The sequence below is a fragment of the Diadema antillarum genome, unplaced genomic scaffold (assembly GCF_040938485.1).
Source record: "Diadema antillarum isolate AM-2024a unplaced genomic scaffold, OU_Dant_1.0 scf00000165, whole genome shotgun sequence".
NCBI classification, from domain to species: domain Eukaryota; kingdom Metazoa; phylum Echinodermata; class Echinoidea; order Diadematoida; family Diadematidae; genus Diadema; species Diadema antillarum.
Window position 1 is genome coordinate 1,577,731 of NW_027271054.1, and position 23,206 is coordinate 1,600,936.

General features: G+C 37.4%; 1 protein-coding gene across 1 annotated transcript in view; it reads right to left on the reverse strand.

The window, feature by feature from the left end:
• The window catches only part of LOC139722455 (uncharacterized), a 78,688-nt gene that overhangs the window by 45,060 nt on the left and 10,422 nt on the right, over positions 1 to 23,206 (reverse strand). The window contains exons 3-6 of the mRNA XM_071633749.1: positions 21,726 to 21,766; positions 20,067 to 20,130; positions 19,451 to 19,498; positions 13,323 to 13,429 (exon numbers count right to left, since the gene is read on the reverse strand). Coding sequence (XP_071489850.1) covers positions 13,323 to 13,429; positions 19,451 to 19,498; positions 20,067 to 20,130; positions 21,726 to 21,766 — 260 coding nt within the window. The remainder of the gene's footprint in view (positions 1 to 13,322; positions 13,430 to 19,450; positions 19,499 to 20,066; positions 20,131 to 21,725; positions 21,767 to 23,206) is intronic.

Genomic DNA, 23,206 nt, shown 5'->3' on the forward strand with positions numbered 1-23,206 from the left:
AGAAAGGTGTATTACCAAAAATCAGCAAATCTTGCCTTTATTGCTGCATCCTGCTTTCCTCTCTTCCCTCAGATTTTGGATTATTTAATCTCTTCTAGAATTATGAATTCTAAGGAGCTCAGACTTCACAGCATTCAACTCAGAGAAAGTGTATGATTAGGTCAATATAAAAACCATGAAGATTTTGTGTTTTCTCCTCCAGCATGGTATGTTACAATGAGAATCTATAAAGAGGAATAAAAACAGAAAGAAAGAACTCCCCACGCATACTAACTATGAGACACCTACACAAAGGAATTATTGGTGATATATGAGAATGATTACTGATCCTTTTCTAGCATTCTGGTTGGCGTCTTGGGGACAATTTCTGCTAAAATAAGAGTAATGTAGATTTTGCAAGACGGCCGAAGTCCCAGTTTCACTTAACAATACAGACTACACCCACAGAAGCACACATATCATAAAGTTGTATGTATGTCGGAGAATATTAATCAACTCCCTTCCTGCAATGTCCATACATTAATAACATCCCTAAAGTGCCAATGATCAACTATTTTATATAAATATGTGAACTTTGCATTCCAGGCATTCTTTGGTTTGGGGCAAGAATAAAGGGTTAAAGTTCGCTAACACAGAGCAAATCAAAATGTAACACAGAAATGGATCCTATAGCAGATGAGATCTACAATGGTAATTGGAGAAAGAAATCTTTGGGATAAACTGCAGCTGGGTCTATTATCATATCTAAATTGCACTAAATACACATTTAAAAGAATCAAGTAAGTCATTTTCTTGATTTTTTTTAATACTTTGGACACAACAAATTTGCACCTCATATCTACTCACTTTCCTTATGAAATGATGATGCTGACATTGACAATAACAACATAGAATTATAAACAACATGAAATTATTTCATGAATCATCACTAAATATTTTTCATCAATATACCACAATCATTACTTTTACTACAATTATCTTCATTGATTATTATCATTGTGACTATCAACATCGCTATATAAGCATTATCACGCTCACAGCACTTTACTACTTTAATATCATAATCCTTCTTTATCAAAGATGCCATCGTGCAAGGGTTATTTCGACTTGTAACGTTTAGGAGAGTTTTGCCTGGTAATCTTAACTTCGAATAAGAATAATTTGGAGGGAAGCTGGAGTAAAGTTGGCATTCTAAGCAGAAACATGCACTCCACTGGGAAACCTCTTACTGTTTACTGACAACCATGCAACAATCCGCCCCTGGAAGATAAAAACAGTGACTCGTGAAATATGTAGAGCACATCCAAGAAATGTCAAGCGTGCAGAGAGTGGCAGATTCGATTTCAATGCTCAGAGATAAAAATCTCATGAGCGATGGCGCGCAAAAGTCTGATACTCCACAAAGTGGAAAGAGTTGCGAACCCTGGCATATGTGGAGGTCACTCAACATCACCTTGACTTCTTCATTTTTTTTTCTCTCTCTCTCTCAATCACTCTTCGCTTGTTATTCCGGACACATCTTGAGAATATCCGAGCAAGTTTCCTCCTTGAAGTTGCATTAACGGGTATTCCACTGGAAAAAAATATAACAGAAGAGAAAGCAACCCTCAGGAAAGTTAGAAATTCATCAAATATGACAGCAAAGGGGGGGGGGGGTGGGAAATTTACAGAAGCTGGAAATGCTGAAGGGGGTGTGTGGCTATCACAACAGATGCATGACAAATTTTTACCTTGGGGTTTGTATGTTTTGTTCTTTTGTTCTTTTTTTTTTTGTTGGTTAGACAGTTTTCACATACTAACAATCGGCAGTCGCAGCGGACGACTATGATTAACTCCCCCGAAACCCACGAAACGTTTTGAATTTTCAACCGTCATCGAGACAGTGCGAATCGGGCGTTCTAATTTTCACCAAAATTTCACCTTCTCATATCTCCGCTATACATTGACCAAAATCGCTCAAACTTTCAGTATCAATGCAAAATGATGATCTCTATCTACATACGAAAAATCATGAGAAACGATCAAGAACTTTTTAAGTTATTCAACATTTCATGTTTCGCTGTCTCGGAAAATTACCCTCCGATTATTTCCAGACACATCTGGTCGCACCACTTGATATTCATGAAACTTAACATACATATTCATTAGACATGGGCAGACGTTAGCAGAGGGGTGTTCGCTTTGCCGAAGACCTATTTCTGAAGTTACAAGTGAAAATAAATGAGGTATCTTGTCAGAAATCTCGGAGCAGCAAACGAGAATAATGACGTCATATTCTAAGAAAAACTGATTTGCGCTTGCGCAATGAATGTACTTCCCCATGCTGCTTCGATCCAGTGAGCTGATTGGTCGATGCAATGCAGCGTACTGTTACTGTGCGATGCGAGGTGGCTGCATGCTGCCGATGCCTATACTACACATAAGTATATGCATGCTATGAAAGTGGGCCGCGGAATGTCGAGAAGTACAATGTAGCAGTGTGCTGCAGGGGACTTCGCCACCTCAAAAACACGCACTTACGTTATCAGAACTGGCCTATCAAAAAGAAAGTAGCTAAAATGTGAATATCTACCAGCTATGATACCACTTGCACATTCATGACATTGGATTATTCGGACTTTACACAGATTTTACTGCACTAGTAAGTAACATTACAACTACAAATTCCCGGTACGAGTTACGATCAGAGTACAGCAGTGCTGTACGGCACTGAAGTACAGGTGACGTGAGCGCAACAAAGATGTGGGTACGTGGGACTGTACCCTGTCTTCCCGTGTGCGAATGACTATGAAATTTCGTGCTCGGAATGAAGGTAGAAAGTGCACCTCTTTCGATTATTTCCAGACATATACGGATGCATGACTTCTCGAATGTGATATTTTAGAGTTTCGTAAAGAAATACAGACTTGGTAACATACTTGAAAGTTTTTTGCTGTTCACGAAGTCAAAATGTGAAATTTTAGCAACGATTTCTGACAATTATTTTCCATTTTGAGAGTGAAGTTATGCTCCATTTTGGAATATTTTATCGTCATTATTTAAAAAAGGTAACATTATGGTAGGTTAAAATGAGGGTTTTACTTTTCATAACTGTTTGGATTATCAAAAAATATGAATTAATAGTAAAGTTACAGCAGTTTTGCTGCGACACTTTCCTAGCGGTTTTCGTGCGAAACGTGTTCATTCAAGAGGAAAGTGAGGTCATGTCAAAATGAAAACAGTGAGTTAATTGCACCCGTCCGCTGCGACTGTTGGGTCTAAGTCAGATTATGAAAGCTGGCATAATCGAAACAAACTCCACCCACTTAATTTCGGTTGCCGCACATTTCCAATCTTCGTTATGTACACACTTCTACTTTGACATTTCAATGTCCAAAAAGAAGGAAATTTTCCAGCTTATTAGAAAACTAGAAATGTCGCTACGGCGACTGGTGTATGCCTCCGCCATAATGCATGGTTCTCCTAATAGGTTTATAGTACAATGTCTTGACAATGTGTGATGACAGTTTCACACAATTGGCAAAATATTAAAATGACAGGCTTGCCAAAAATGTGATGAAATGTTCACTTTCCTAGAACAAGGTTCAATTGGATGAATGATTAAAATGTCAGAGTGCAGGTATTTGGGGGGACTGATGATTTTTACTTGACTTTTGACCCTTTTATAAGTTTACGCATTGAGTAATTTTCAAGGTATTGAGAAAAAGTGTAATTTCAGTATCAAATGGTAAAATAGTATTATCTAAACCTGGCCTTTGACTTTTGACCTCACAGTTCCAAAGAGAATCACTGTTAGGTAGAACATGCATAAATATGTAAGTTTCATGATAATACCTTGAGTTACTTTTGAGATATGGAGGAAGAAGTGCAATTTAGCACTTTCACTTGACCTTTGACCTTTGACCTTTTGGCAAGAAACTTCCCACAGACTATATATTGGGTTATACATGCATACATTAAGTTTTTAAAAAATCCTTCAGGCATTGCATAAATTATAAGGAAAGTAGTGATATTTTGAGGAGTTGACCTTGACCTTTGACCCCTGACCTTTGACCCATGACCCCCAACTTCCCTAGATAATCACTGCCCATCAGTACATGCATATATACTAAGTTCCATGAAGATACCTTGAACCATTTGCGAGATATGGAGAAAAACATGAAATTTCAACCTTTTTTTCACAAAATAACCTGTGACCTTTGACCTTTGACCCCGTGACCGTAAAATCCAAACAAAGTATCATCCCCCCAGGATATACCCTCATACCAAGTTTGATGCAAAACCACCTCACGGTTCTTGAGATATCGACAAAAACAAAACGGGACGGACATACGGACGGACGGACAGACGACCCGGAAACATAATGCCTCCTGCCACTTCGTTGGCGGAGGCATAAAAAAATCACTATAAAAACCTGATTAAAGTGAGATGTAATTACAGCTTTTTCCAAATGTTTTCACCTCTAATTACTAATTCCACAACTATGATTCATCTTGTACTAATTCCTATTGCTTTACTTTATATCTCCTTTGTATTCATTCATCCATTATTTTTCTACACCTAGTATATATCCATACTGCAAGCATGGACCTAATATACATAGACTGTTCATGGCAGTCTTTCTTTGATGTAATGATCGTCACCGACACATGATTACGTGCATTTTAATGAGTACATTCAGGTGTCTGGACAATAACGATTGTGTGATCATGTATCGTCACTAACAAAAAAATCGTTTAGCTCATTTCAGTCTTGTTTCGCTGATGTGCCTTTCTCAGACAGAAATGTCTTTGAATAAAGACAGATGATGAGGAGCAGCAAAACCTGAGATCATGAAAAATTTTGTGTCAAAAGATGGGTAAATGCTGATTCGCACATTTTCGCACACGCATAAGACCTTGCCTAATGACAAGATATACCTGTCCCTTTTTGCTCTGGAATAAGCAGTGGAATAGTGAAATATTGAGATCACAAATGACAATCATTCTGCCAAAATGTTAGCTTTCTTTTAAAAACTGCCTGCTTCTCTCAAGCGAAATTGTTTGAGGTATGATTTCCTCACATACACCACAACTGCATATTCACTTTACTTGATTTTTGTGAGTTATTTTCTTCTGCGCACATAGTTTTAGATTTCTCTAATCTCCGTCCTGTTCTTCTCTTGGCTTGCTGGCGGTGACAATGATGGGATCAAAGCAGTGAAGCATGCTAAAAAATGTCTTTGTGGCGCTTTTGAGATGTACAGGTGCATGAATTAATTAACAATACGATGAATGTCCTTGTATATTAGGTTCATGCTGCAAGAGAACATCTAATTTCTTTAGTGCCAACATTTATGAATATTCATGTCATGATTATTCATGCCTAGACTGTGTGCCTTTTGACCAGTCATGTACACCCCCACCTCCAGCCTGCATGGCAGCCTACACATAGGGCATTGGCCATGATGAATATTCATGAACATGACGCAACACACAGCTCCCAGGCTATCTGATGACAACAAACCATCATTGCCATAGACAATACTACAGTGCTGTCACTATCCATGCATCAAAATTGGGGAGATTCCAAAGAGCTACTATAGGGGGATACTCCTGTGCTATGTGTATCTCTATAGGCAATACTTATTCCTCAATAAGAGGGGTGGGGGAGGTTTTTACATTATTTTGTCATGGCATGATATGATGATCTATTTTCAGGGAGCCTCTGGATGGATCAGAGAGACTTGCCAGGTCTGAATACTATTGTGTAGAAAACAAAAAGACATTCGAGCCCTAACTTCATGTTAGGGTGCAAGCTCAACACACTTCCACAAATTAGAGCCAAAGTCACATGTTTTAACTCGTTGAGGATGAGTCCCAAGTACACTCAGGCAGGTGTCTATGGGAAACATGTGTTGTAGCAAAATTATCTCATCCTCAACGGGTTAATCTCTCTCTACTGCCTAGTACTGCATAGATCCATCTTTCTTTCTCAATCATACGAAAAGAACTTTGCACTACATGAATGGAAGGGAGGTTTTTAAAAAGTGATAAAATGGGGTCATCCCATGAGACTGACACACACAAGTCATACAGCCCACGAGTCTGACATTGAAAAGAGGTCCATGAGTCTAACAGCTCACGAGTCATACAGACCATGAGCTCGACACTAGGAAAATAAAGCCCATGAGTCTGACACTAGGTAAAAATAGCCCACAACTTCGACAGATATAACACGGGGCTTAAAGGACAAGTTCACCTTCATAAACATAAGGATTGAGAAAATGCAACAATATTAGTAGAACACATCAGTGAAAGTTTGAGGAAAATTGGACAATCGATGCAAAAGTTATGAATTTTTAAAATTTTTGTGTTGGAACCGCTGGATGAGGAGACTACTACAGCTTGTGAGTCATATGCGTACAACAGGATAAAGAAAATGTAAAGAAAATTCAACGTATTTTCACTTTTTTCGCATAATAAAAGAGCACTTGACTTGTCTCTTTCTAAAAGCAGGGGGAATAATATTACCCCTTACATATGTCGGTAACGAGTCAAGGGAATATGTACTTTTTTCAAAAGATGGAATTTTGTGAAATTCTCTTTATATTTTCCTTATATTGTTGTACGCATGTGACATCTAAGTTATTCATACACTGCAGTAGTCTTCTCATCCAGCGGTTACTACACAAAAACTTCAAAAATTCATAACTTTTGAACGGGTTGTCCGATTTTCCTCAAACTTTCAATGACGTGTTCTCCTAATATTGCTACATTCTCTCAATCCTTATGTTTATGAGGGTGAACTTGTCCTTTAATGTGGTCAGTCTCGTGGGCCTTGTTAGCTTGGTGTCGAACTCATGGGCTGTATGACTCATGAGCTGTATTTAACTCGTGGGCTGTATGACTCGTGGGCTGTATTGACTCGTGGGTGTCGGTCTCGTGATGTGCACCCGATAAAATAACCAAAATTTGGTACCTATGGTGCATGATAAATGAATAACACAACATGGCCCAAAAGAGCCACCTTGGAACACATTTACAGTGTAGTTCCATGCAGAGAAAATTGAGTATGGTATTCTTAACCCTTAGTATGCTTTACTTGCCAATTGACATGCATGCTGGAGGGCTCTAACTCACTGATTGGCACAGATGTCTGGAAACTAATCATCAACAAATAGAGATTACCTAATCCCCCTAATCCTTATTGTGTCACCATCGCCTTCCTGTTAGACTGAGGCGCATTGTTACACCTAGGTGGGTTTGCTAACTGTACAACTAGATAAAGTTTGGATGGGTTTCTGACTGCTGATGAAAGCTACAGCCTGGCAAGTAAATCTTAGTGCCTCGGCGCATAAGGGGTTAAGCTATGCAGTCTTCAGCTAATCTACAGAATTTGGTTCCATTTGTGCTTGTTTACATGATCAAGAAAATGCGAACATGTGTCAACTCCCATTAAGAGCAAAATTTGGACTGATTTCCTGAGGATTAATCTGCCCTACTAAAAAGAAAAAAAAAGACTTGTGCTGTAAATAATGTATGATATTTGTGTATCCATCTTGTTTCCTTCTAGAATCTTCCACGCTCATTAACCCATTATTCACAGAAACTCGGTGGAGCCTGCACTAAGCATGCTGGTACATTGTACTGGGTTATTCTTTCCCTGCCTACATCATCTCCTGCCCATATTCATTTGCTTTTACTATGTCACTCCAATTTCTGTCCATTCATTGGATGAATTATGACTTCATTTAAGATTTGTATTTGTCCATGATATCACTACATGCAATCTACTGAATTAGTAGGAGTAGAAATATCAAGGGGGGAGGGGTGAGGAAGAGGGGGAAGAGAAGGGGGTGAAAGGTTACAATTCTGATTAAATCAAGTCACTGAATATGAGCATAAAGCCCAGGTCTAACAATTCACTACAAACACAGGAGTGATTATTGGTGTAACATGATCAAGTCCTATCCCGCATTTTCAGGCTGAAGAGCAACTCGATCCAGGCATAAACAAATATCAATTTCTAAAGAGTCATACATATCACCTGAAGGGATGATGGGGATATTGCTTCCCGAGAGTCTCCTGTTACTGGAGAGCTTTGTAAGGTATCTTTCCAAGAGTTTCATCAAGTCCCTCTCACCTTACTTCATTCTCACCCCCCCCCCCCACCACCTCTACTCTTCCAATATCGTCAGGACGAAACTTTAAACAAGACTCCTTGAAGCTTACCCCTGTTGCAGCCGACTAATGTAAATAGGACTTCGTCGGAGATCTCCACTTAGGGGGAGAGCACATAACCCCCGGCAGGTATGTTCTGATTCAAACTCGGGACTCCTTCAGGCTTCGGCTTAACCTCGTTTTCCCGGGTAAGACCTGGCCCAAGAATCCCAAAATAAGCTCATAAAGAGGATTCGATCAGTGACGTACAACTTCCATCTGACAGGCAAGTAGTCCACGGGAAACCGGCTTTTGATGGAGCAACGTGGATCTCACTCGATAAATTGCTTGCAGATATTTTGCCTATTCTTGTCCAGAAATATCACTGACATACCAGTTATTGATCATCATGTCGGTGTATCAGCGAGGGAGTAAGCCCAAGTTGGGAGGATTTTTCATGAATGAAGATATGAGAGCTGTGCATGCTGCATCGTGAAGTCATTAATTTAGAAGCATCAAATTTTGTCATTATTACTTGCGTGTATCGTAATAACCTTCAGGCCCTCTAGTAGAGCGCACCACTTCAAAGTGACAAATTACATGCTCCGGGAAATATCTCTCCATGACAAGAATGCTCCGAGATATTTATAGAGCATACTGTCCTTACTTAAAGCTCGGCAAAGAAGAAATACTCGATAAAGTCATCAGGAGTTAAACAACGACCACTGACTGAAAATGAGAGAAATGAAAGAACTTGATGGATGTGCAGAAAGAATGGACTTGTAATCATCCAAAGATGATGTCCAGCTGATGCATGTATGAAGCCATCCAAATAACTTTTTTTTCACTTTTCAAAATGCATAACAGGGATAATTAGTATCCTCATATCATAACGTCTCTCTGAGAGTACATAAAATTATTTACTACTACTCTTTTTACTACTACTTTTTTGTCACTTACTAACATTATTAGTATCATCAATATTAGCAGTACTTACCATTTTATCCTTTTGTTCATTTATCAATTTCTATACATCTTTTTTTTTTTCATTTGGCTTTACAACATACAAACAAAATAAAAACACACAGAACTCACAACTTGTATGTGGTATTTTATGTTCAGCATTTGAAAATTTTCCAGTGGAACATTTTGCCACCATACTTAGGGTTTGTTGAGAGAAATTTACGAGCTAGTTTTCACAAATCTGGAATAAAAAATAGAGTCATTTTGCTTTGAATGGAGACTCATCCTGAAATATAGCACTTGGTGTAGAATCTGTGCTCAGAATGAAATAGTCTGGTAGGAAATAGAATTCAAATGTGTGTGTTCTTTTTTTTAGATGCTACATGTATTCTATTCAACTCTATGAGAAAGAAACATGAATTTCTACGAGCAAACTGATTTCCTATTAGCAACCTGGATACAATTTGAATGTCTTTGGCAAGTCATCACCAGTATCCATTGCTAGATATGAGATGACCTTTGGGACATCATGTGTATCGGCAAAAGAAGATCATCAGCTCTAAACCTCTCGATCACTCCGTGACACTTGACAAGTTGGGGATTCTACACTCAGTCTTCAAGGAACATGAGGCAAGGAGCGTGCATGTGTTTGCGTACTCTATTGCAAATTCTGCTCTTCCTCCAACATGTATCTCGTTTACTTTGGATGCAAGGGTGCCAAGGTTTGGGGACAATGATCACCAATTTGACTTGCAAAAAGGGCAAAATGTTCCCGAAAAACTTCACACTCTGATGTTCATGCGACCCAAATCCGGACTGCATTATTCATCCCCCCTTGACTTTGAGGTGCTCAAAAAGGGACCTTGAGCCGGCTGATGTAAAATTCCACTTGCTGTTTCTACACACCCAGGGAGTAGATAATCTTCAAGTTACTGTTTCTTGGGATTGTGGCTCGTGATGATGACAATGCAATCAGGCTGTGCCCATCAAACTAAACACATTTTTCAGAGATGGGAAGCATAGATAATAGATCCTCAACATTCAGGCGATACCAAGTTACCCTAAATACATTATACCTTTAAGTCATACTATCAAGCAAAGTCATGAAATCAGCAATATCACTTTTGCCAGAAAAAAAAAAAAAAACTCATTGCACACAACCATGTCAGTTCATTGTATCCACAGTGCTGTCTAGTAGAAACCACCTGTAGATGATTTTAGGTCTTAAAAACAGAATTTGCAGAAATAGGATATTTCTGTGTCATTCACTGATGAGATGTCAATAGATGCAGCATCTAGAGTCACATCTTATTCACAAACTCTTAACCCATTCCATACTGAATTCCAAAATGCCCATAGACCTAATGTACAGGCTACCAGGTTCCCGTATGGAATGGGTTAAATTTCAACCCACTTTGAAGGAAACACAATAGTTCCTATCACGCTCTCAATAGAACATCCAAGTTGAAGACACTTCCTAGAGCCAAGATTCTCTCAGTCCCACATCACTGACAGACCCAAGATGTCAACATTTTGAACCCCAGAGGAACACTGCCCCCCAGAGCACATGACTTTACTTTAAAAGTGTTTATGCATTCATGTTTACATATTTATTTATAGTGCTATTTATCAATCAATCTTACATTCATTATATTGTCAATTACCTATTGATTAATTCATTCATGTAATAATTTCTTTGCTTGTAAAGGTTGTTACATCCTTGAAAGTATTAATTCAGATATTCATTCATTTATCTATCAATTCATTTATTCAGATCTCTATTGGTCTGGTTTTGACAAAGCTACCCCCTGTAGTGAACACATCACTTATATCTGTGGAGACCTTGTACAAGCTTAGCACATCAAAATATATGGCAAAACATGCTGTATGACAAAAAAACCCCACAAATACACACACACACACACACACACACATACACACACACACACACAAGACAATGAAGTTGTAAGTCAACCTTTTAGACACACAAGACAATGAAGTTGTAATAAAGTCAACCTTATGCAAAGGAAGTTACTATAACTGTTAACTCAAGATTTTCATTAGAAACAATAAACTTAAGCATGATGCTATATATCCTCACTTGGGACTTTGACTTTGCTCACATACAAACTGCAAGCAATCTCATCATTTCCATTAAAAACATGCATACTGAACCATACATCCAAGTTAAAGCTTTGTGAAGATAATGCTTGGAGGAGGTTGGTGAGTGTAATCATCTTTAAGCCAACAAAAGACAAATATAAACAGAGAAAATAAGTAGAAGAATTAGCATTACAAGATCATAAAAGTGCTCGGAAATGAAGTAAAAAATGAAGATGTTGCTGTATCCCATATACAGAATTAAATGTGTAGGGATAACAACTTGTATAGTGTATATCGTTTGTGCATTCTTCCGCATTGCCATGCAGGAGAGAATTCTTGTCAATGGAGATGTGAGAAGCAAAATTTCAAGTGGTATAAAATTAGACACGCATTCTCTGAAGTACCACTTTGCCAGAGGCACGCTGAATGAATGACCTGCTGATAAAGTTGTAGGAACTTTCGCTGCAGAATTAATCATATAAAAAATGAAATACCAGTTAATGGAATAGAAGTGACAAAGGTTCAACAGTACCTCGATCAGAACTGATGGGGAAAAAAAAACAGAAACAAAGGAGATAATTCAAGTAGGCAGAGTATCTAACAGTCATCCTATACAATTTTTCTTTCTTTTTCACTCTTATACGCTACTGCGGAATATTAAGAAATACGACTTTGATGGTAGATTGATTTTTTTTTCTTCCCCCAAGGGATATATCTGAAAAGAAAGTGACTTTTTCCCCCTTCAGTCCCAAGGCTTCAGCCACCTGCAGTTATTTGCAGCGAGGGTGCATCGGATGGGCAAGTTTCTCCTCACTGCAAACACTCTTTTTTATACTGTGCCTGATAGACTCACACACTTCATTGGGTCAAAGTGAATGCTCACTGGCTGAGCCCCCTTGCAACATCATTTCCACAAACCCTAGTCTCACAGTTCAGGCTGCAAAAAAGTCATTGGCCAGGCAAATGAAATAGCTAGCAAAAGTGCAAATGATCAGCAAACTTTCTTTTGTCGTAAATAAAGATGCAATTGTTTTGTTCTACACTGTATATGTAGATAATCAATCGTTTATTCTTAGAAAAATAAATGCTGCCTTTCTTGGATAGTACTGTCAGGAGTAAAACCTTGAAGACTGCAAAGTTAAACCTAGAAGGGTCTGAAAAACAAATGTGTCATTAGACTACCTAAAAGTCATTGACCACTTCACTCTCGGTATTACGATAACATCCCTGCATGTAGGGTATGAAAACATTTTGCCTGGAGCGGTGATAATGTGGCCAGAAATACACTGTCTGGCTATACACAATGGAAGAAGCCGAGAGGAATTACTGGATTTTTCGCTTGAATGGGAATGAGATTGATTCACATTTCATCCGTCACCAATTTGAATAAACACGTGGAATTTCATCGATATATCGCACTGTTTACCACTAAATGTTTATATTTAGAAGGCACCGACTCTTTGGACATATAAAAGTGAAATTCAATATTCATTTTCTACATTCATAAACAAAATAGTTTCCACTTCATGATAAGGTGCAACATAGTGAAATATAGAAAGATTATAATCAAAATTTGGGAAAACCTGTAGAAAAACAAATTGAAATTTTATACCAGGTTTTTAAAAAATTTTCTGTGATTTTCATATTTCATGAGGACATCCTCTCATATCAACAATACAATTATTTTGAAATATAAAACAAACTAATACATGTATGCACTCACTCAGACTGTGAACTAAATTCTATAGGGGAGAAATTTCTTATCACATAGTGGAGAGCGGGCTGATACTTTTTGCCCCCAATATCACATCATAAATGGGTCACAAAAGTCTGTCAAGCACACAGACCAGATGTTTCAAAACATGCTCTTTTACATCCATGGGTATTTTCCCCCTCCCATCTGACAAGTAAAAAAAAAAGGGGGGGCTATTTGTAGGCAAGTCCTTACAACACAGACATTCTGTTTTCATCGAATAGATGCATGTGCTCCTCAAAAAAGTCAAAAAGTTCATTTCATCTTCAAAAAGGAAATACTAGATTTGCCAAGGCGTAAATATGATGGGGGAAAAAAATGCAGAATGAGCTTAAAACTTGCCATTTTTTCACCCTCCTCACCTCATATTGCTGACGATAAGATCTATAGATTCCTCCTCAAAGGGTAGAAATTCCTCATCACACAGCACCTTGTATGTCTTCACGCCGTCTGGAGAGGGCGCTTGCTCCTTCACAGTGGAAAGGGGGAAAAAACACACACACACATAGGGATTGGCATTTATCTGAATACAATGAGATGACAGAATGAATGGATGGCCCTCACCCTGACCTTTGACCTGCAGGCACAGCTGAGAGATTTTTTTTTCTGATTTCTGAATGACTACACTCAATGGTGCCTCCTGGTACTTTTTTTTTCAGCAACAAAAATATGCTAAAAAAAGAATGGCCTCTATGTACAGGAGGTTATCATTCCTTATCAATGAAACACTGGTACTGCTCACAAGGTACTTAAAAAACCTAGCCATCTATGTAGTACCAATCTAACACAAACATGACAAAAACAAAGTAAGAAAATCAGAAACAATTGGCAGACGTAGCAAAGACTGTGGCCACTGTAAGCCTTTCAAATATCAAGTGAATGCTTTACGTAGTTTTCAATTTAAAATCTATGCTATCAGTGAAGTAACACATAGTAATATGATACCATTAGAAGGAAGAAGATAGTTCTGTCTGAATATTTTTTATATTTATATACAAACAATTTTATATATTCTGTTTTGTATTTCGTGAATTAACAGAAAGGAAAATCTGTTTCTCTCATGAAAAAATCAAGGAGACGAAAAGCATGTGATCAATAAGGATATATCACATTTTGCAAGAGGTAGAACTATGATAGATGTTGACATCAAATATCCACAATGACTTCATAGATTTAATGTCAGTCTGTCAAAAGAGCTCGGTATTTGCATGCATTCAGAATTTCAGTTGACTTATGTAATAGTCCCGCAACATTGACTAAATCATAAAGCAGCTGTTGTTACCAAAGTGACAGCTTGGCAGGAATAACAAAGTCTGGCCTCTGAGTAAATTCTCTCCAATTGATGGTGGTGGACAGGACTTATTGACAGCTACACAATCAATATAGGTTACCATTCAGAAGCATAATTTTTCTTTCTGTCAAAGTGCCAGAACAAGTATATGTATCACAAAGTTAACGTTTGTCTGCTAAAACATGCAATCCATCTGAAATGATGGTAATACTCCTCTGCTAGTTGTCACAATCTTATTTGGGCAGAGGATATTTGGCATTAAAAAAAAATCATGTGACACTTCACATGCTGTTGACTTGTCAGGATGCACAAAGTAAAAATATTAACCATTGTTTTTCTTTCCTTTTAATTGAATACTTAGTGAATACATTGATGTATTAACCGTTTTTGTGCAACAGACTTTGAACAGTGTGCACAATTTTCAAGATATGACATTTAATGCATATGTGTATGTCTGTTGTACCACAAAACTTTCTTATATAAAATTTTTGTGCTAAAGCCTAAAATATAAGGAGATACATGTACAGACTGTATCTGTATTTTTCTAAATAAAATGTAACTGTAGACGGTTTAGTCTGGAAACATTGTTATTATAACTATTGTTCACATTTTGTATATTTAACAATACTTAACATCGATTTTACCGATTCATATTCTTACAGTGTTTGTTTCTATCCCAAACTCACATTTTAGAACTATTTTAAAGCACTAATGCTGGGTTTTTGTTTCATATGCAAATGGTAAATTATGCCTTTAAATAGTAATTCACACAACATCTGCGTCATTTCATTGCCACATGCTGATTGCTTTGATATGTGACCTGCTACAACAAAAGGATCCTAAAGTCGCTGATGGCTGAGCTGAGAAAATTGAGTTTGAAGTCACATCATCAAAATTGGTCAAAACAATCGAATTTATTTTTTTTGCATAATCTTGTAGTCTAATATTTTGTCTATCATCTGCCGAAATTTCAAAGCTATATGATCAAAGGAAAGGCAAGAAATCAGTGTTTTTCTGGGCAATGATTTTCCGACTTTCAACGTAACAGAAACGTGTCCAAAGATTTGGATTTAGCACCACAGCTAGACTCTGCCCCTAGCAACGAGGGAGTGATTTATTGGTCAGTGCATGGCATCCTGATTACTGATTGGTTGTGCGTAGACCGCTGGCGCTAAGCTTGAATGAACATCTCGAAGGTCGCTAGGAGCACATCTTCTATTGCCAAGTGGTGAAAACTGTTTCACCTCCCCTTGATCATGATAGCGTCGGAAAGAAAACTTTGAAGGCGTTTTTCTCGAAACTCTGATTTCCACAACCACTTGACATGCGCTAATAAAATCATTGATATTTCCGTGATCGAGTACTTTTATGAGTTATGCTATTTATGAAATTAAAGTATACGAGTACAGGAATAATGTCATGCCATTTTCAGAAAATAGTCCTCCCCTGACTTTTGGATCCTTTTGTTGTAGCGGGTCACATATGATGTTGTTTGCAAAGATTGGATTTTTTTTTTTTTGGGGGGGGGGGGGGAATTTGCAAATTCTCTCAACAGCTTAGTTGGCAGACTCAAGAGGTTAAACAGAGATGCACAAAGGACATAAGCCTAAACCTTCTGTTTTTTAACTTGGGTATTTTTCCCTTACGGCTAAACATCTTTCCAGTTTCAAGTATTTTCTCCATAAAGCCAAACATCTTTAAAGTTCTAGTCACTAAATTTTCTTCATAGGAATTACAACACAAATGTAGACTTCATGAATATCCATGCTCTCACTGTGGCCCAATTCCTCTAAATCCATTTCCCTCCACCTTCCCCTCTTCTTCCTCCTCCACTTCCTCCTCCTCCTCCTCCTCCTCTTCTTCTTCTTCCTCCTCCTCCTCCTTCTCTTCCTACAACTTAAGTCAGCCTGTCTCCTGTTCCAAATCCTCTAACACACACTCTGTATTCCAATCCAATCAAAAGACGAATTTCAATTTCCAGTCGATCACCCCTCGGTGACTCTCTGCGATAATGGATGCAACCCCCAGCCCGTTTTTTAAAACCCCTGACAGAAAAAGGAGAGAATGGGGTTGGGGCGTCCCCGTCTGAGCATTTCCTTCGGGGCAAAGAACCAATTACTGGACTAATGTGTCTTCGTACAGCACCAGTGTCAAAATTCTCACAGCCCCTAAAATTGAAAATATTTGAATTTTAATGGAAATGTGAAGACTTGCCCACAAATAGATTCCCTTATTTCACTCGTTATGTGGGAGAGAAAAAAAAATGATCTTGAGTGCAAAGGAGCCGGTTTTAAAGTGTGAGGTCTAGGCTCGACATACTACTGTGACCCATTTATGATGTGATATTAGGGTCAAGTTTATTCATCGTTCCATCTCTTACTGTGCTTTCTTCGCTGATTGGCACGTTCAATGGAGTGCTTTCTTCACCAATTAGTACAGATGTCTAGAAACTATTTGCCCATAAGTAGAGATTAACTCTTAAATGTGTCACAGTGTAAGCCCCCATGTGCCACATTATTTTGAGGCAGCAATGTAGTCAAGCTCTGGGAAAACATTTCATTTTTCAAATCTATGTAACTTTTCACTGATTTTTGTTATGCTGGACATGTAATGAGCAAAGTTGTAGAGAAAATGCCAAGCTTTGCTTTGGTGTAAGTTTTATGACAAATCTATGTGACTATTTGTCTTTCATATGACCAGTAGAGCTACATTATCATAAAGGAATGAGTTTTGCACACAAAACAGTGACATAAACTTAGAATTTACTTGCAACTCCAGCAGGTAACATCGCTTGATAGTCAATCAGTGCTACAAATTATAGTGCAAGCTACATGTGACAGGAATAGAATTGTGATATTACCTTTTATTGTACGTGGCATTTGGTGATTTATCAATTGGTTTGCGTGGGTTTGTGCATTTGAGCAAAATATGCGAACCTGGCATGCCGTCGACTGAGTCGGGCATGTGAACGTGGCACATAGAGAGTTAACTAATCCCCGTAATATAATGTGTCATCATAGCTTTCCTGTTTGATTGAGGCAAACTGCTACCCCTGAAAGGGCTTGCTAACTTGTAATACAGTACCGACAGCAAATTATTTTCCACAAATTCGCGAATGTTTGCGCATTTTTGCGCATTGCGCACATATTCGCGCATCATAAATTTGCGAATATTCGCGCGTTTGCAATGCGCTATGAACTATATTTCACTTTGGATATCAAGCGCCAATTATTTCCGAATATTCCCGAATATTCCCAAATATTCGCGAATATTCGGAAATATTCCCGAATGTTCGTGTGGAAAATAATTCGCTGTCGGTACTGTAGATATGTCAAGTTTGGACAGAGTAATAAGTGAATACTGATTTTAAAAAACAAAGCCTAGCAAGTTATTGCTAAATACCTTAGCACATAAAGGATCAATCTGTATCATACTGCCTGCCATAAGTTAGATGATTTCTGGTGGTCAGTGTCTAAATTTGACTGGTCAATAATGGGCCACCAACCAAACTGCATAATTGTCACTTATTCAGCATAAATCAAATAATGCTTTTTACAAGGCAGTGAAAAAAAAAATATCAGGTTCCTCCACTCTATGTAGCTCTAGCTAACATCAAAATTACAACTTGAAAAGCACTCTCAGAGCACAGACCGCCACCAAGCCAGCTGCTCATTTCCACCACTGATCTTGTTCTTCCATAGAGATCAGTGATTTACACACATACATGCGTGCTGAAAATCACCCAGGTTCCCAATATACAATGTAGAAGCCACTTCTTTACGTCGTTAGCTTCCAGCTGCGCAGCACCTCCCCTGAGCAGAGCATGCACATTAGCGCGCATATGTAAATCTTCAATACGTGCAGCTTGAACTCCCAAGTATATTGACCCTACTTGCCACAAGATTAAAAATCCTTTTAAAAATCTTTGGAAAAAAATTACTACCTAAATTTAATCATCTGTTCTTTGTGTCAATACCAACTTTTCCTACAAGCTTTATTCAAATTCGTTGACAACTTTTTGAGTTATTTTGCACACAGATTTACAAACAAACCAATGCCAATGAAAACATGAACTCCTTCATTGACAAAGGTAATTACATATTAACTGCTTTGTCGTAGATATGTGTGTGACCTACATGTATCTCTACATATATCTAGTAAACATCTTTCTAGGATGAGTAGATCATTCATTTATTATACATTATGAAGATAATTGCTGCAATGGCTAATTTCAGCCCATTGTGCTGCAAAGAGTATTTCACTCACAGTAAAAAAAAAAATGAGCAAAGATTTTGATGACACACTTTCATATCTGTGACCCACTGTATTTCACACGAAAAATTCTGGGAATACACATTTAGGTTTTTTAATTCATTTTTTTTTAATTAAAATACACTGACTCCAGTATTGATTGCAGATTAGACAAACACTAAACACACACAAAATGAACAAGACATATTTTCCCCGTTGCAAACATATCCATAAGGTTATTAATATTTGCTGAACAACATTTACAACCTTTTGCGCATTTTTTCTTCTTGCTGCAAGAAAATGAAATTCAGGTGCACAAAAACTATAGAACTGAAAACACATTTCCTCACATTGTGCTTTCCTTCTTTCTTCCCAAATACATAAACTTTTAAAGTGCTCCATTTGCAAAGAAATGAAAAGCATGTATACCTCCATCTGACCTTATCATTGAGCTATATTTGTCAGCAAAAAGTTTAAGTGACAAAACGATGTCTATGTCTAAATATTGTTTGCTTTCCCACGATAACAACTATGTGACAGGTCTGGTAACGTTGGAGATTAATCTACATCTTCCGACCTCTTCTTTCGCTTTTTCTTCAATTTAACAGGACCCAAAATACACAGTGGCTTATCACTTGCCCACTGCATCACAGACAAGAGAGGATGAATAATCAAGCCTGACGTTTTAAAAAAGTACTCAGATACAGTCCGAAAAAAAATTGGGGGAAAAAAAGGACGCAAGGAAACAAAGTCAAAGTGGCTGATTTCCTCTAATGAAATCATCCCTCCGTGCCCCCCTTATCTCTTCTCCATTTCATGTTTCTATTTGCACAAAGAGAAATGACACCCTGATTAAGACACAGATGCAAGTTCAAGACACGACACTAATTATATAAAAGCCTTCCTTCGTTTGGTAATTATCCTTTGCCCCAAGGTCTGGGTACTTACCAACATTTTCTCAGACATTTCACATTGGTACAGAGTGCCCACTTCATCCTGAAGGATATAAAGATATCAACAAACAAGGATATAGTACTTTTTCTCTCAAGAACACGAAACTTTGTTTTTCTGGGTTATGCATAGACTGGTGTTTATCCATACCTGAGGTGCATATAATGGACATACATAACAAAAATCATGTAACTGATCATCAAAACAACCATCCTCTAAAGAACTCGGTGTAACTCAAGGAAAACTCATTTTTATTTCTTGTCAAAAGAGGGACGGATGGGAAACATGTCCCTCACATCTGTAACTAAAACAAGTTTGCCTGCTCTTTTAATGAAATGACAAAAGGAGTTCATTTAGAATATTTATATCTGATGTTATGTTTAGCAAACCCTTATAATCATACTTTACAGTATATCTGAGGTAAAAAAAAATAAAAACTATATGCACACACACACAAAAGAGAATTACAGCACATAAAAATGAAGGCAACTTTTTTTTCAATATTTGTTCTTCACACCAACATTTGCGTCACTAAATGCAATTCAGGGTGACTAATTTCATTATGATATCTAGACAGGGAAATGTATTTTGCAAAACCAGGTTGATTACTTACATCTGTGAGGTGGTTTGCCAGAAGTCCCCTTCCACAACCTAGGTCCACAGCAACTTGGAATTTCCTGGAACAATTGAACAACATCAATCGCTGACAACGTAGAAATAGAGGCTGACTGATTTACAACATTGAAATGGGTCTGTTTGGTTTCACATGACATTTGAAACTTGTTTGTTCATGCACATTTTAAATACCACTGTCTTAAGGCAATATTATTAATGCTACAAAAAACATGAAGAAAATCTGTAAAAGGTGATATTGAATGACTTTCGAATCATTTACGTTAATCAAATCAACCTTGGGTCTACTTTTACCAGAAAATGGAAGCAAATCACACAATAATTTGATACATTTATGTGTACAGATACAGATACAGATTCAACCACAGATACCTCTGAACCAACAGAGACATTGATCACTCAACTGCATTTTATGGATCCATGATGTGTCATAGGGTATCATCCATGTGAAGGATATTATTACCACTATCATCACACTAATAACAATCATTCCAACAACAACAACGATCATTCCCACCACCAGATTTTTTTTCCCCTTGTACTATCCTTTCTTTTAGAAAAAAAAATGAGCAAAAAAAAAAGAAAAAAATGGGAATCATTTCTTTTACACGGTAATCACAGAAGCAACAAATACCTGCAAGTATTAAACAAACCACTAGACAGATGGGTTTACATCTCTTCTACAGGACAATATATGATTATTTGTTGGCTTCTCTGTCAGTTAGCAATTTCACTCAAAATGCTGTCAGTAAAACAAACAGATGATCAATTTTTGGTGGTGATCAAGTGGATGATCCAGAATTTTTCAAAGGATAAAAGGGCACAGTCTAGCAGGCATTAGTGACCCTATGGCCTCAAAGTAGGTGTGTACTTTCTTAGTGCATCCAGTTAACATTCAAAATCAATTATCTATTTACTGGAGGTTCACACAAGAATGATGTCTGTTTCATCAACTATGCAAACATATTATTTCCATACTTCATTGCCAACTCCAGTAACTATTGTCATAATCAGGGTATTGTGTGGTCTTCATCATTGTGATGACACTGTATCATTGTTTTCTTATTCAGATGACTTTACAGGGATCGTACAGTTTTGGTTGAGACCTAATTTCCGGTTTTTAAGATTTTTTTGGTGAAATAATGAGAAAACTCTCATGGAAATACGAAAGAGCATGTAATTCTATGAGGGATTGAACGTTTATTTGATGAAAATTGGTTTTGAAATGGCTGAGACATAAAAAAATAGCGATTCTGATAAAGTGTGGGACCCACACTTTACTATGATCGCTTTGTTTTACTTTGTTTTTGGATCTTTCAGTCATTTAAAACCCGATTTTCATCAAATAAACTTTGAATTCCTCTTAAAATGGTATGCTCTCTACTATATCATAAGTGGGTTTTTTTTTTTTGGTATCTCGCAAAAAGTTAAAAGCCCAATTCTCATCTCCACCAATACTGTACAATCCCTTTAAGCTGACATAAACTCTGGCCTTTACTAGCAACTCAGCAAAACCTCGATCAAACCCTTAACAGAAGCCATACAAAGATATTGAATTGACATCGCAACACAAGAAAACATTTAATTCTAAAGATAGCAACATTTCCAAAAGACCTGAATTTAAATTTGTAGTCCTTACCTTGTAACATCTCTGACTCTGTCTACTAGTCGATACCCAATCTGTGAGAGAGAGAGACGGAGAGTTTCTGAGCTCAGTTTTACAGAAGAATGAAATCCAAATATACTTAACCACTGTAAAACACAATATTTTCGTGGCATGAAATTTTCGTATATTGGAGCCAATGGCCTTTTTTCATTCATTCATTCATTCATTCATTCATTCATTCATTTTATTTCCATATGGTCTCTTGTTTCAGCCACAGGCTGTTCTTCATGAAATTTTCACACGTTGCCTCTAACTTTCAATGCATATACATAGACAAGAACTTTCGTGTGCATTTTAATTTTGCGAATCTTGGCTTTCACGAAATTCGCAAAATCAAAATGTACATTAACATTCCTCATTTTACAGTAAATGTTGATTGAGTGATGCAGCAGTATCAGTAGAACACATAAGTGAAGTTTGAAGAAAATGGAATAATCCATTAAAAAATTATGAGTCTTTGAAGTTTTAGTGCCGCCATCGCTGGATGAAAAAAAAAAAAAAAAAAAAACTTTTGCAACAGGACAATGATAAAGAAAATATAAAAGAGAATTTCACATTAAAAAGTTTATCTTTCTAAATGCTAAGTACACAATCCCTCCTCTTGATACTGTTATAATTGATGGTAATATAATTCCTGGTTTTCTGAAAGAGGTTTAAAGTAAAGTGCTTTTTTATTAGTGCTAGAAAAAAGAAAATACGTTGAATTCTCTTCATAGTTTTTTTTTTATATCATTGTCTTGCAATGACATCACAAACTGTTGTCTTCACATCCAGTGACAATGGCCTCCAAACTTGTATAACTTTTCAACAGATTGTCTGATTTTCCTTTAAGCCTTCACCTGTGTCAGTGAACTATGACCTTACTTTAAATGAATCACAATGGCAGCCAAGCTACCTTTTCCTAACCCAGTTGAAAACAAAAGCATCATGCACATACACACTAAAACCTACATGGAAATCATTACAGAAAGAATTTGATGCCTAGAATTATACCGTAAATCATGATATTTTCGCGGCATGAAATTTTTGCAAATTGGAGCCGATGGCCTTTTTCAGATTATGACATTTTCGCGAGTTGCCTCTTTAAAAACATACAGCGCGTATAGTGTAGATCAGAACTTTCATGTGCATTTTATTTTCGTGAATCTTGGCTCTCGCGAAATTCGTGAAATAAAAATAAAGCTGAAACCAAGAATTTTAGATGAAAATGAACAGGCGCTCATTGGATAGACATGCAGGTGCATTGAGAGGGTGTAAAAGTGGACGCACAGCTCATAAGAGCAGGTTTGGATGCATTGGCCCCTGAATAAGCCATCATCTGAAGTAGCTGACCGGTTCTCCCTGAGAAGATGTTTGGTATTGAGTTTCCTCAAACCCTGCTAAGACTCTATGCAGGTCTCATTTGGTAAATTGGGACTTGAGGTCAGCATCCTCAAGTATTCCCTACATTGGTG